Here is a 16477-nt window from a genome sequence, read left to right as displayed (position 1 = left end):
GTATATAATATAATGTCCCTGGAGGCTGAACCAACTGTATATAATATAATGTCCCTGGAGGCTGCTGAACCAACTGTATATAATATAATGTCCCTGGAGGCTGCTGAACCAACTGTATATAATATAATGTCCCTGGAGGCTGAACCAACTGTATATAATATAATGTCCCTGGAGGCTGAACCAACTGTATATAATATAATGTCCCTGGAGGCTGCTGAACCAACTGTATATAATATAATGTCCCTGGAGGCTGAACCAACTGTATATAATATAATGTCCCTGGAGGCTGCTGAACCAACTGTATATAATATAATGTCCCTGGAGGCTGAACCAACTGTATATAATATAATGTCCCTGGAGACTGCTGAACCAACTGTATATAATATAATGTCCCTGGAGGCTGCTGAACCAACTGTATATAATATAATGTCCCTGGAGGCTGAACCAACTGTATATAATATAATGTCCCTGGAGGCTGAACCAACTGTATATAATATAATGTCCCTGGAGGCTGCTGAACCAACTGTATATAATATAATGTCCCTGGAGGCTGCTGAACCAACTGTATATAATATAATGTCCCTGGAGGCTGCTGAACCAACTGTATATAATATAATGTCCCTGGAGGCTGAACCAACTGTATATAATATAATGTCCCTGGAGGCTGCTGAACCAACTGTATATAATATAATGTCCCTGGAGGCTGCTGAACCAACTGTATATAATATAATGTCCCTGGAGGCTGAACCAACTGTATATAATATAATGTCCCTGGAGGCTGCTGAACCAACTGTATATAATATAATGTCCCTGGAGGCTGCTGAACCAACTGTATATAATATAATGTCCCTGGAGGCTGAACCAACTGTATATAATATAATGTCCCTGGAGGCTGAACCAACTGTATATAATATAATGTCCCTGGAGGCTGAACCAACTGTATATAATATAATGTCCCTGGAGGCTGCTGAACCAACTGTATATAATATAATGTCCCTGGAGGCTGCTGAACCAACTGTATATAATATAATGTCCCTGGAGGCTGAACCAACTGTATATAATATAATGTCCCTGGAGGCTGAACCAACTGTATATAATATAATGTCCCTGGAGGCTGAACCAACTGTATATAATATAATGTCCCTGGAGGCTGAACCAACTGTATATAATATAATGTCCCTGGAGGCTGAACCAACTGTATATAATATAATGTCCCTGGAGGCTGCTGAACCAACTGTATATAATATAATGTCCCTGGAGGCTGAACCAACTGTATATAATATAATGTCCCTGGAGGCTGAACCAACTGTATATAATATAATGTCCCTGGAGGCTGAACCAACTGTATATAATATAATGTCCCTGGAGGCTGAACCAACTGTATATAATATAATGTCCCTGGAGGCTGAACCAACTGTATATAATATAATGTCCCTGGAGGCTGAACCAACTGTATATAATATAATGTCCCTGGAGGCTGCTGAACCAACTGTATATAATATAATGTCCCTGGAGGCTGCTGAACCAACTGTATATAATATAATGTCCCTGGAGGCTGAACCAACTGTATATAATATAATGTCCCTGGAGGCTGAACCAACTGTATATAATATAATGTCCCTGGAGGCTGAACCAACTGTATATAATATAATGTCCCTGGAGGCTGCTGAACCAACTGTATATAATATAATGTCCCTGGAGGCTGAACCAACTGTATATAATATAATGTCCCTGGAGGCTGAACCAACTGTATATAATATAATGTCCCTGGAGGCTGCTGAACCAACTGTATATAATATAATGTCCCTGGAGGCTGCTGAACCAACTGTATATAATATAATGTCCCTGGAGGCTGAACCAACTGTATATAATATAATGTCCCTGGAGGCTGAACCAACTGTATATAATATAATGTCCCTGGAGGCTGAACCAACTGTATATAATATAATGTCCCTGGAGGCTGAACCAACTGTATATAATATAATGTCCCTGGAGGCTGAACCAACTGTATATAATATAATGTCCCTGGAGGCTGAACCAACTGTATATAATATAATGTCCCTGGAGGCTGCTGAACCAACTGTATATAATATAATGTCCCTGGAGGCTGAACCAACTGTATATAATATAATGTCCCTGGAGGCTGAACCAACTGTATATAATATAATGTCCCTGGAGGCTGAACCAACTGTATATAATATAATGTCCCTGGAGGCTGAACCAACTGTATATAATATAATGTCCCTGGAGGCTGCTGAACCAACTGTATATAATATAATGTCCCTGGAGGCTGAACCAACTGTATATAATATAATGTCCCTGGAGGCTGCTGAACCAACTGTATATAATATAATGTCCCTGGAGGCTGCTGAACCAACTGTATATAATATAATGTCCCTGGAGGCTGCTGAACCAACTGTATATAATATAATGTCCCTGGAGGCTGAACCAACTGTATATAATATAATGTCCCTGGAGGCTGAACCAACTGTATATAATATAATGTCCCTGGAGGCTGAACCAACTGTATATAATATAATGTCCCTGGAGGCTGAACCAACTGTATATAATATAATGTCCCTGGAGGCTGCTGAACCAACTGTATATAATATAATGTCCCTGGAGGCTGAACCAACTGTATATAATATAATGTCCCTGGAGGCTGAACCAACTGTATATAATATAATGTCCCTGGAGGCTGCTGAACCAACTGTATATAATATAATGTCCCTGGAGGCTGAACCAACTGTATATAATATAATGTCCCTGGAGGCTGAACCAACTGTATATAATATAATGTCCCTGGAGGCTGAACCAACTGTATATAATATAATGTCCCTGGAGGCTGCTGAACCAACTGTATATAATATAATGTCCCTGGAGGCTGAACCAACTGTATATAATATAATGTCCCTGGAGGCTGAACCAACTGTATATAATATAATGTCCCTGGAGGCTGAACCAACTGTATATAATATAATGTCCCTGGAGGCTGCTGAACCAACTGTATATAATATAATGTCCCTGGAGGCTGAACCAACTGTATATAATATAATGTCCCTGGAGGCTGCTGAACCAACTGTATATAATATAATGTCCCTGGAGGCTGCTGAACCAACTGTATATAATATAATGTCCCTGGAGGCTGCTGAACCAACTGTATATAATATAATGTCCCTGGAGGCTGAACCAACTGTATATAATATAATGTCCCTGGAGGCTGAACCAACTGTATATAATATAATGTCCCTGGAGGCTGAACCAACTGTATATAATATAATGTCCCTGGAGGCTGCTGAACCAACTGTATATAATATAATGTCCCTGGAGGCTGAACCAACTGTATATAATATAATGTCCCCGGAGGCTGAACCAACTGTATATAATATAATGTCCCTGGAGGCTGAACCAACTGTATATAATATAATGTCCCTGGAGGCTGAACCAACTGTATATAATATAATGTCCCTGGAGGCTGCTGAACCAACTGTATATAATATAATGTCCCTGGAGGCTGAACCAACTGTATATAATATAATGTCCCTGGAGGCTGCTGAACCAACTGTATATAATATAATGTCCCTGGAGGCTGCTGAACCAACTGTATATAATATAATGTCCCTGGAGGCTGCTGAACCAACTGTATATAATATAATGTCCCTGGAGGCTGCTGAACCAACTGTATATAATATAATGTCCCTGGAGGCTGAACCAACTGTATATAATATAATGTCCCTGGAGGCTGAACCAACTGTATATAATATAATGTCCCTGGAGGCTGCTGAACCAACTGTATATAATATAATGTCCCTGGAGGCTGAACCAACTGTATATAATATAATGTCCCTGGAGGCTGAACCAACTGTATATAATATAATGTCCCTGGAGGCTGAACCAACTGTATATAATATAATGTCCCTGGAGGCTGAACCAACTGTATATAATATAATGTCCCTGGAGGCTGAACCAACTGTATATAATATAATGTCCCTGGAGGCTGAACCAACTGTATATAATATAATGTCCCTGGAGGCTGCTGAACCAACTGTATATAATATAATGTCCCTGGAGGCTGCTGAACCAACTGTATATAATATAATGTCCCTGGAGGCTGCTGAACCAACTGTATATAATATAATGTCCCTGGAGGCTGAACCAACTGTATATAATATAATGTCCCTGGAGGCTGAACCAACTGTATATAATATAATGTCCCTGGAGGCTGCTGAACCAACTGTATATAATATAATGTCCCTGGAGGCTGAACCAACTGTATATAATATAATGTCCCTGGAGGCTGCTGAACCAACTGTATATAATATAATGTCCCTGGAGGCTGCTGAACCAACTGTATATAATATAATGTCCCTGGAGGCTGAACCAACTGTATATAATATAATGTCCCTGGAGGCTGAACCAACTGTATATAATATAATGTCCCTGGAGGCTGAACCAACTGTATATAATATAATGTCCCTGGAGGCTGAACCAACTGTATATAATATAATGTCCCTGGAGGCTGAACCAACTGTATATAATATAATGTCCCTGGAGGCTGAACCAACTGTATATAATATAATGTCCCTGGAGGCTGCTGAACCAACTGTATATAATATAATGTCCCTGGAGGCTGCTGAACCAACTGTATATAATATAATGTCCCTGGAGGCTGCTGAACCAACTGTATATAATATAATGTCCCTGGAGGCTGCTGAACCAACTGTGAAACACTGAGGAACCCTCCCATCTATCACTGAGGAACTCTCCCATCTATCACCTTTAGAAACACTGAGGAACCCTCCCATCTATCACCTTTAGAAACACTGAGGAACGCTCCCATCTATCACCTTTAGAAACACTGAGGAACCGTCCCATCTATCACCTTTAGAAACACTGAGGAACCCTCCCATCTATCACCTTTAGAAACACTGAGGAACCCTCCCATCTATCACTGAGGAACCCTCCCATCTATCACCTTTAGAAACACTGAGGAACCCTCCCATCTATCACCTTTAGAAACACTGAGGAACCCTCCCATCTATCACTGAGGAACCCTCCCATCTACCACTGAGGAACCCTCCCATCTATCACCTTTAGAAACACTGAGGAACCCTCCCATCTATCACCTTTAGAAACACTGAGGAACCCTCCCATCTACCACTGAGGAACCCTCCCATCTACCACTGAGGAACCCTCCCATCTATCACCTTTAGAAACACCTAGGAACACTTCCATCTATCACCTTTAGAAACACTGAGGAACCCTCCCATCTATCACTGAGGAACCCTCCCATCTATCACCTTTAGAAACACTGAGGAACCCTCCCATCTATCACCTTTAGAAACACTGAGGAACCCTCCCATCTATCACCTTTAGAAACACTGAGGAACGCTCCCATCTATCACCTTTAAAAACACTGAGGAACCCTCCCATCTATCACCTTTAGAAACACTGAGGAACCCTCCCATCTATCACCTTTAGAAACACTGAGGAACCCTCCCATCTATCACCTTTAGAAACACTGAGGAACCCTCCCATCTATCACCTTTAGAAACACTGAGGAACCCTCCCATCTATCACCTTTAGAAACACTGAGGAACCCTCCCATCTATCACCTTTAGAAACACTGAGGAACCCTCCCATCTATCACTGAGGAACCCTCCCATCTATCACCTTTAGAAACACTGAGGAACCCTCCCATCTATCACCTTTAGAAACACTGAGGAACCCTCCCATCTATCACCTTTAGAAACACTGAGGAACCCTCCCATCTATCACCTTTAGAAACACTGAGGAACCCTCCCATCTATCACTGAGGAACCCTCCCATTAGAAACACTGAGGAACCCTCCCATCTATCACCTTTAGAAACACTGAGGAACCCTCCCATCTATCACTGAGGAACCCTCCCATCTATCACCTTTAGAAACACTGAGGAACCCTCCCATCTATCACCTTTAGAAACACTGAGGAACCCTCCCATCTATCACCTTTAGAAACACTGAGGAACCCTCCCATCTATCACCTTTAGAAACACTGAGGAACCCTCCCATCTATCACCTTTAGAAATACTGAGGAACCCTCCCATCTAGCACCTTTAGAAACACCGAGGAACCCGCCCATCTATCACCTTTAGAAACACTGAGGAACCCTCCCATCTATCACTGAGGAACCCTCCCATCTATCACTGAGGAACCCTCCCATCTACCACTGAGGAACCCTCCCATCTACCACTGAGGAACCCTCCCATCTATCACCTTTAGAAACACTGAGGAACCCTCCCATCTATCGCCTTTAGAAACACTGAGGAACCCTCCCATCTATCACCTTTAGAAACACTGAGGAACCCTCCCATCTATCACTGAGGAACTCTCCCATCTATCACCTTTAGAAACACTGAGGAACCCTCCCATCTATCACCTTTAGAAACACTGAGGAACGCTCCCATCTATCACCTTTAGAAACACTGAGGAACCGTCCCATCTATCACCTTTAGAAACACTGAGGAACCCTCCCATCTATCACTGAGGAACTCTCCCATCTATCACCTTTAGAAACACTGAGGAACCCTCCCATCTATCACCTTTAGAAACACTGAGGAACGCTCCCATCTATCACCTTTAGAAACACTGAGGAACCGTCCCATCTATCACCTTTAGAAACACTGAGGAACCCTCCCATCTATCACCTTTAGAAACACTGAGGAACCCTCCCATCTATCACCTTTAGAAACACTGAGGAACCCTCCCATCTATCACCTGAGAAACACTGAGGAACCCTCCCATCTATCACCTTTAGAAACACTGAGGAACCCTCCCATCTATCACCTTTAGAAACACTGAGGAACCCTCCCATCTATCACCTTTAGAAACACTGAGGAACCCTCCCATCTATCACTGAGGAACCCTCCCATCTATCACTGAGGAACCCTCCCATCTATCACCTTTAGAAACACTGAGGAACCCTCCCATCTATCACCTTTAGAAACACTGAGGAACGCTCCCATCTATCACCTTTAGAAACACTGAGGAACGCTCCCATCTATCACTGAGGAACCCTCCCATCTATCACCTTTAGAAACACTGAGGAACCCTCCCATCTATCACCTTTAGAAACACTGAGGAACCCTCCCATCTATCACCTTTAGAAACACTGAGGAACCCTCCCATCTACCACTGAGGAACCCTCCCATCTACCACTGAGGAACCCTCCCATCTATCACCTTTAGAAACACCTAGGAACACTTCCATCTATCACTGAGGAACGCTCCCATCTATCACCTTTAGAAACACTGAGGAACCCTCCCATCTATCACATTTAGAAACACCGAGGAACCCTCCCATCTATCACTGAGGAACCCTCCCATCTATCACCTTTAGAAACACTGAGGAACCCTCCCATCTATCACTGAGGAACCCTCCCATCTACCACTGAGGAACCCTCCCATCTATCACTGAGGAACCCTCCCATCTATCACTGAGGAACCCTCCCATCTACCACTGAGGAACCCTCCCATCTATCACCTTTAGAAATACTGAGGAACCCTCCCATCTATCACTGAGGAACCCTCCCATCTATCACTGAGGAACCCTCCCATCTACCACTGAGGAACCCTCCCATCTATCACCTTTAGAAACACTGAGGAACCCTCCCATCTATCACCTTTAGAAACACTGAGGAACCCTCTCATCTATCACCTTTAGAAACACTGAGGAACCCTCCCATCTATCACCTTTAGAAACACTGAGGAACCCTCCCATCTATCACCTTTAGAAACACTGAGGAACCCTCCCATCTATCACCTTTAGAAACACCGAGGAACCCTCCCATCTATCACTGAGGAACCCTCCCATCTATTGCCTTTAGAAACACTGAGGAACCCTCCCATCTATCACTGAGGAACCCTCCCATCTACCACCTTTAGAAACACTGAGGAACCCTCCCATCTATCACCTTTAGAAACACTGAGGAACCCTCCCATCTATCACCTTTAGAAACACCGAGGAACCCTCCCATCTATCACTGAGGAACCCTCCCATCTATCACCTTTAGAAACACTGAGGAACCCTCCCATCTATCACCTTTAGAAACACTGAGGAACCCTCCCATCTATCACCTTTAGAAACACTGAGGAACCCTCCCATCTATCACCTTTAGAAACACTGAGGAACCCTCCCATCTATCACCTTTAGAAACACTGAGGAACCCTCCCATCTATCACTGAGGAACGCTCCCATCTATCACCTTTAGAAACACTGAGGAACCCTCCCATCTATCGCCTTTAGAAACACTGAGGAACCCTCCCATCTATCACCTTTAGAAACACTGAGGAACCCTCCCATCTATCACTGAGGAACGCTCCCATCTATCACCTTTAGAAACACTGAGGAACCCTCCCATCTATCACCTTTAGAAACACTGAGGAACCCTCCCATCTATCACTGAGGAACCCTCCCATCTATCACCTTTAGAAACACTGAGGAACCCTCCCATCTATCACTGAGGAACCCTCCCATCTATCACCTTTAGAAACACTGAGGAACCCTCCCATCTATCACCTTTAGAAACACTGAGGAACCCTCCCATCTATCACTGAGGAACCCTCCCATCTATCACCTTTAGAAACACTGAGGAACCCTCCCATCTATCACCTTTAGAAACACTGAGGAACCCTCCCATCTATCACTGAGGAACCCTCCCATCTATCACCTTTAGAAACACTGAGGAACCCTCCCATCTATCACCTTTAGAAACACTGAGGAACCCTCCCATCTATCACCCCACCCATTATCAGAAACACTGAGGAACCCTCCCATCTATCACCTTTAGAAACACTGAGGAACCCTCCCATCTATCACCTTTAGAAACACTGAGGAACCCTCCCATCTATCACCTTTAGAAACACTGAGGAACCCTCCCATCTATCACCTTTAGAAACACTGAGGAACCCTCCCATCTATCACCTTTAGAAACACTGAGGAACCCTCCCATCTATCACCTTTAGAAACACTGAGGAACCCTCCCATCTATCACCTTTAGAAACACTGAGGAACCCTCCCATCTATCACCTTTAGAAACACTGAGGAACCCTCCCATCTATCACCTTTAGAAACACTGAGGAACCCTCCCATCTATCACCTTTAGAAACACTGAGGAACCCTCCCATCTATCACCTTTAGAAACACTGAGGAACCCTCCCATCTATCACCTTTAGAAACACTGAGGAACCCTCCCATCTATCACCTGTAGAAACACTGAGGAACCCTCCCATCTATCACCTTTAGAAACAAACACTGAGGAACCCTCCCATCTATCACCTTTAGAAACACTGAGGAACCCTCCCATCTATCACCTTTAGAAACACTGAGGAACCCTCCCATCTATCACCTTTAGAAACACTGAGGAACCCTCCCATCTATCACTGAGGAACCCTCCCATCTATCACTGAGGAACCCTCCCATCTATCACCTTTAGAAACAAACACTGAGGAACCCTCCCATCTATCACCTTTAGAAACACTGAGGAACCCTCCCATCTATCACCTTTAGAAACACTGAGGAACCCTCCCATCTATCACCTTTAGAAACAAACTGAGGAACCCTCCCATCTATCACCTTTAGAAACACTGAGGAACCCTCCCATCTATCACCTTTAGAAACACTGAGGAACCCTCCCATCTATCACCTTTAGAAACACTGAGGAACCCTCCCATCTATCACTGAGGAACCCTCCCATCTATCACTGAGGAACCCTCCCATCTATCACCTTTAGAAACACTGAGGAACCCGCCCATCTATCACCTTTAGAAACACTGAGGAACGCTCCCATCTGCTGCTCCTCTATCCACTCTTGAGACCTGCACACACACACACACACACACACACTTGTTCATGACATCCATAATTAAACTTTTGTTAAAATAACATTTACATTTACATTTAAGTCATTTAGCAGACGCTCTTATCCAGAGCGACTTACAAATTGGTGAATTCACCTTCTGACATCCAGTGGAACAGCCACTTTACAATAGTGACTGTTACATCCTGACTCCTCCCCCTCAGTCCCTCCTCTTCCTCCCCCCAGTCCCTCCTCATCCCCCCAGTCCCTCCTCCTCCCCCCAGTCCCTCCAATCCCTCCTCATCCCTCCAGTCCCTCCTCATCCCTCCAGTCCCTCCTCATCCCTCCTCTTCCTCCTCATCCCTCCAGTCCCTCCTCCTCCCCCATCCCTCCAGTCCCTCCTCCCCCCCAGTCCCTCTAGTCCCTCCTCTTCCTCCTCCCAGTACCCCTCTGTACCTCTTATGGACGGTGACGTGGTCGGCGTAGGGAGCCAGTCTGTTTGTGATGGTGTCAGCGAAGACTGACGGAGTGACATGATTGGCTGGAGCTTCCATCAGGTAACGGGCCAGGTTCTGCCCCTCTCCGTACAACACGCCCTTCTCCCAGCCAGACACACATCCACTGCACACACACAGGTTACAGAGAGTCAGTGGATGTCCGTGTTGGTGTGTGTGCCAGTGTGTGTATGTGTGCCAGTGTGTGTGTGTGTGTGTATGTGTGTACCTGCCATGCAGCTGTGTGGTGACTTTGGTCTTCTTCTTGGTTTTCAGGTCATCGTAAGTAAACAGCCCAAGAACAGCTCCCTCTGCTGCTGACTGGCTGTCATTACATCCGTCCACCTCGATATGGGTCAACACATGGTTCTGGAGAACCCGACAGCCTCCTGACAGACAGACTGCCTGTTATTAAACACACCCACCTCTATATGGGTCAACACATGGTTCTGGAGAACCCAGACAGACTGGCTGTTATTAAACCCACCTCTATATGGGTCAACACATGGTTCTGGAGAACCCAGACAGACTGGCTGTTATTAAACCCACCTCTATATGGGTCAACACATGGTTCTGGAGAACCCAGACAGACTGGCTGTTATTAAACCCATATCTCTGTCCATCAATGATTCCCAATCAAATCTACTGATCAATTTCAACATTCAAATATCTGTGTTTCCCTAAGAGTTGTGCAGAGTTGGTAGAATCATATTCGATAGGAGTCACATGTTTATTGGTACTAAGAGGTGCTTGTCCACCAGGTATAAACTCTGGGCTGTGAAGACAGACACAATCAAGACATCTTGGTTTATTACCTCTTAGAAAACATACTAAATATTTGACTTATAAAACGTGGAGCAGGTTGTGTATAGATCACCAAGAACGGTATCACACACACACACAGCCATGTAAAAGGAGAGACTCACCTGCTATAGCAGCCCTGATGTTCTCCTTACAGGTGTCCCAGTACTCTGTTCCACACACACCCAGAGAGTTCCTCCCTAGACCAACTACTGCTATACACGGGAAGTCCTGTATGTATGCACACACACACACACACACACACACACACACACACACACATTACCCCGTAGAATATTCTGGTAATATATACTACCTCATGAAGACCGTAGAATATTCTGGTAATATAGTTAATATATATTACCTCATGAAGACCGTAGAATATTCTGGTAATATATATTACCTCATGAACACCGTAGAATATTCTGGTAATATAGTTAATATATATATTACCTCATGAAGACCGTAGAATATTCTGGTAATATAGTTAATATATATTACCTCATGAAGACCGTAGAATATTCTGGTAATATAGTTAATATATATATACTACCTCATGGAGACCGTAGAATATTCTGGTAATATAGTTAATATATATATTACCTCATGGAGACCGTAGAATGTTCTGGTAATATAGTTAATATATATATTACCTCATGGAGACCGTAGAATGTTCTGGTAATATAGTTAATATATATATTACCTCATGGAGACCGTAGAATATTCTGGTAATATAGTTAATATATATATTACCTCATGGAGACCGTAGAATGTTCTGGTAATATAGTTAATATATATATTACCTCATGAAGACCGTAGAATATTCTGGTAATATAGTTAATATATATTACCTCATGAAGACCGTAGAATATTCTGGTAATATAGTTAATATATATATACTACCTCATGGAGACCGTAGAATATTCTGGTAAGATAGTTAATATATATACTACCTCATGGAGACCGTAGAATATTCTGGTAATATAGTTAATATATATTACCTCATGGAGACCGTAGAATATTCTGGTAAGATAGTTAATATATACTACCTCATGGAGACCGTAGAATATTCTGGTAATATAGTTAATATATACTACCTCATGGAGACCGTAGAATATTCTGGTAAGATAGTTAATATATACTACCTCATGGAGACCGTAGAATATTCTGGTAAGATAGTTAATATATATTACCTCATGGAGACCGTAGAATATTCTGGTAATATAGTTAATATATACTACCTCATGGAGACCGTAGAATATTCTGGTAAGATAGTTAATATATATTACCTCATGGAGACCGTAGAATGTTCTGGTAAGATAGTTAATATATATTACCTCATGGAGACCGTAGAATATTCTGATAATATAGTTAATATATACTACCTCATGGAGACCGTAGAATGTTCTGGTAATATAGTTAATATATATATTACCTCATGGAGACCGTAGAATGTTCTGGTAATATAGTTAATATATATATTACCTCATGGAGACCGTAGAATGTTCTGGTAATATAGTTAATATATATACTACCTCATGGAGACCGTAGAATATTCTGGTAATATAGTTAATATATATTACCTCATGGAGACCGTAGAATATTCTGGTAATATAGTTAATATATATATTACCTCATGGAGACCGTAGAATATTCTGGTAATATAGTTAATATATATATTACCTCATGAAGACCGTAGAATATTCTGGTAATATAGTTAATATATATATTACCTCATGAAGACCGTAGAATATTCTGGTAATATAGTTAATATATATATACTACCTCATGGAGACCGTAGAATATTCTGGTAAGATAGTTAATATATATACTACCTCATGGAGACCGTAGAATATTCTGGTAATATAGTTAATATATATTACCTCATGGAGACCGTAGAATATTCTGGTAATATAGTTAATATATACTTACCTCATGGAGACCGTAGAATATTCTGGTAATATAGTTAATATATACTACCTCATGGAGACCGTAGAATATTCTGGTAAGATAGTTAATATATACTACCTCATGGAGACCGTAGAATATTCTGGTAAGATAGTTAATATATATTACCTCATGGAGACCGTAGAATATTCTGGTAATATAGTTAATATATACTACCTCATGGAGACCGTAGAATATTCTGGTAATATAGTTAATATATATTACCTCATGGAGACCGTAGAATGTTCTGGTAAGATAGTTAATATATATTACCTCATGGAGACCGTAGAATATTCTGATAATATAGTTAATATATACTACCTCATGGAGACCGTAGAATGTTCTGGTAATATAGTTAATATATATATTACCTCATGGAGACCGTAGAATGTTCTGGTAATATAGTTAATATATATATTACCTCATGGAGACCGTAGAATGTTCTGGTAATATAGTTAATATATATACTACCTCATGGAGACCGTAGAATGTTCTGGTAATATAGTTAATATATATTACCTCATGAAGACCGTAGAATATTCTGGTAATATAGTTAATATATATTACCTCATGGAGACCGTAGAATGTTCTGGTAATATAGTTAATATATATTACCTCATGAAGACCGTAGAATATTCTGGTAATATAGTTAATATATACTACCTCATGGAGACCGTAGAATGTTCTGGTAATATAGTTAATATATATATTACCTCATGGAGACCGTAGAATATTCTGGTAATATAGTTAATATATATATACTACCTCATGGAGACCGTAGAATATTCTGGTAATATAGTTAATATATATATACTACCTCATGGAGACCGTAGAATATTCTGGTAATATAGTTAATATATATATATACTACCTCATGGAGACCGTAGAATGTTCTGGTAATATAGTTAATATATATATTACCTCATGGAGACCGTAGAATATTCTGGTAATATAGTTAATATATATATACTACCTCATGGAGACCGTAGAATATTCTGGTAATATAGTTAATATATATATTACCTCATGGAGACCGTAGAATATTCTGGTAATATAGTTAATATATATATACTACCTCATGGAGACCGTAGAATGTTCTGGTAATATAGTTAATATATATATACTACCTCATGGAGACCGTAGAATATTCTGGTAATATAGTTAATATATATATACTACCTCATGGAGACCGTGTTCTGGTAATATAGTTAATATATATATACTACCTCATGGAGACCGTAGAATATTCTGGTAATATAGTTAATATATATATACTACCTCATGGAGACCGTAGAATATTCTGGTAATATAGTTAATATATATATACTACCTCATGGAGACCGTAGAATGTTCTGGTAATAGAGTTAATATATATATTACCTCATGGAGACCGTAGAATATTCTGGTAATATAGTTAATATATACTACCTCATGGAGACCGTAGAATATTCTGGTAATATAGTTAATATATATATTACCTCATGGAGACCGTAGAATATTCTGGTAATATAGTTAATATATATATACTACCTCATGGAGACCGTAGAATGTTCTGGTAATATAGTTAATATATATATACTACCTCATGGAGACCGTAGAATGTTCTGGTAATATAGTTAATATATATATACTACCTCATGGAGACCGTAGAATGTTCTGGTAATATAGTTAATATATATATATACTACCTCATGGAGACCGTAGAATATTCTGGTAATAGAGTTAATATATATATACTACCTCATGGAGACCGTAGAATATTCTGGTAATATAGTTAATATATATATACTACCTCATGGAGACCGTAGAATGTTCTGGTAATAGAGTTAATATATATATACTACCTCATGGAGACCGTAGAATGTTCTGGTAATATAGTTAATATATACTACCTCATGGAGACCGTAGAATATTCTGGTAATACAGTTAATATATATATTACCTCATGGAGACCGTAGAATATTCTGGTAATATAGTTAATATATACTACCTCATGGAGACCGTAGAATATTCTGGTAAGATAGTTAATATATATTACCTCATGGAGACCGTAGAATATTCTGGTAATATAGTTAATATATATATTACCTCATGGAGACCGTAGAATATTCTGGTAATATAGTTAATATATATATTACCTCATGGAGACCGTAGAATGTTCTGGTAATATAGTTAATATATATATTACCTCATGGAGACCGTAGAATGTTCTGGTAATATAGTTAATATATACTACCTCATGGAGACCGTAGAATATTCTGGTAATATAGTTAATATATACTACCTCATGGAGACCGTAGAATGTTCTGGTAATATAGTTAATATATATATATACTACCTCACGGAGACCGTAGAATATTCTGGTAAGATAGTTAATATATACTACCTCATGGAGACCGTAGAATATTCTGGTAATATAGGTAATATATATTACCTCATGGAGACCGTAGAATATTCTGGTAATATAGTTAATATATATTACCTCATGGAGACCGTAGAATATTCTGGTAATATAGTTAATATATATATTACCTCATGGAGACCGTAGAATATTCTGGTAATATAGTTAATATATATATTACCTCATGGAGACCGTAGAATATTCTGGTAATATAGTTAATATATATTACCTCATGGAGACCGTAGAATATTCTGGTAATATAGTTAATATATACTACCTCATGGAGACCGTAGAATATTCTGGTAATATAGTTAATATATATTACCTCATGGAGACCGTAGAATATTCTGGTAATATAGTTAATATATACTACCTCATGGAGACCGTAGAATGTTCTGGTAATATAGTTAATATATATTACCTCATGGAGACCATAGAATATTCTGGTAATATAGTTAATATATACTACCTCATGGAGACCGTAGAATATTCTGGTAATATAGTTAATATATATTACCTCATGGAGACCGTAGAATATTCTGGTAATATAGTTAATATATATACTACCTCATGGAGACCGTAGAATATTCTGGTAATAGAGTTAATATATATATTACCTCATGGAGACCGTAGAATGTTCTGGTAATATAGTTAATATATATATACTACCTCATGGAGACCGTAGAATGTTCTGGTAATATAGTTAATATATATACTACCTCATGGAGACCGTAGAATATTCTGGTAATATAGTTAATATATATATACTACCTCATGGAGACCGTAGAATATTCTGGTAATATAGTTAATATATATATACTACCTCATGGAGACCGTAGAATGTTCTGGTAATATAGTTAATATATATATTACCTCATGGAGACCGTAGAATATTCTGGTAATATAGTTAATATATACTACCTCATGGAGACCGTAGAATATTCTGGTAATATAGTTAATATATATTACCTCATGGAGACCGTAGAATATTCTGGTAA

The 16477-nt window shown here is 40.0% G+C and overlaps 1 protein-coding gene across 1 annotated transcript in view; it reads right to left on the bottom strand.

Moving 5' to 3' along the window:
- The window catches only part of lap3 (leucine aminopeptidase 3), a 23874-nt gene extending 12121 nt beyond the window's left edge, over positions 1-11753 (bottom strand). Inside the window, exons 1-5 of the mRNA XM_064926856.1 lie at positions 11735-11753; positions 11257-11362; positions 10560-10719; positions 10293-10457; positions 9800-9855 (exon numbers count right to left, since the gene is read on the bottom strand). Of these exons, the coding sequence (XP_064782928.1) occupies positions 9800-9855; positions 10293-10390 (154 nt within the window). The 5' untranslated portion in view covers positions 10391-10457; positions 10560-10719; positions 11257-11362; positions 11735-11753. The remainder of the gene's footprint in view (positions 1-9799; positions 9856-10292; positions 10458-10559; positions 10720-11256; positions 11363-11734) is intronic.
- Positions 11754-16477: the final 4724 nt, after the last annotated feature.

Source organism: Oncorhynchus masou, chromosome 20 (assembly GCF_036934945.1).
Source record: "Oncorhynchus masou masou isolate Uvic2021 chromosome 20, UVic_Omas_1.1, whole genome shotgun sequence".
Classification (NCBI taxonomy): domain Eukaryota; kingdom Metazoa; phylum Chordata; class Actinopteri; order Salmoniformes; family Salmonidae; genus Oncorhynchus; species Oncorhynchus masou.
This window is presented reverse-complemented; position numbering and strand designations above follow the sequence as displayed.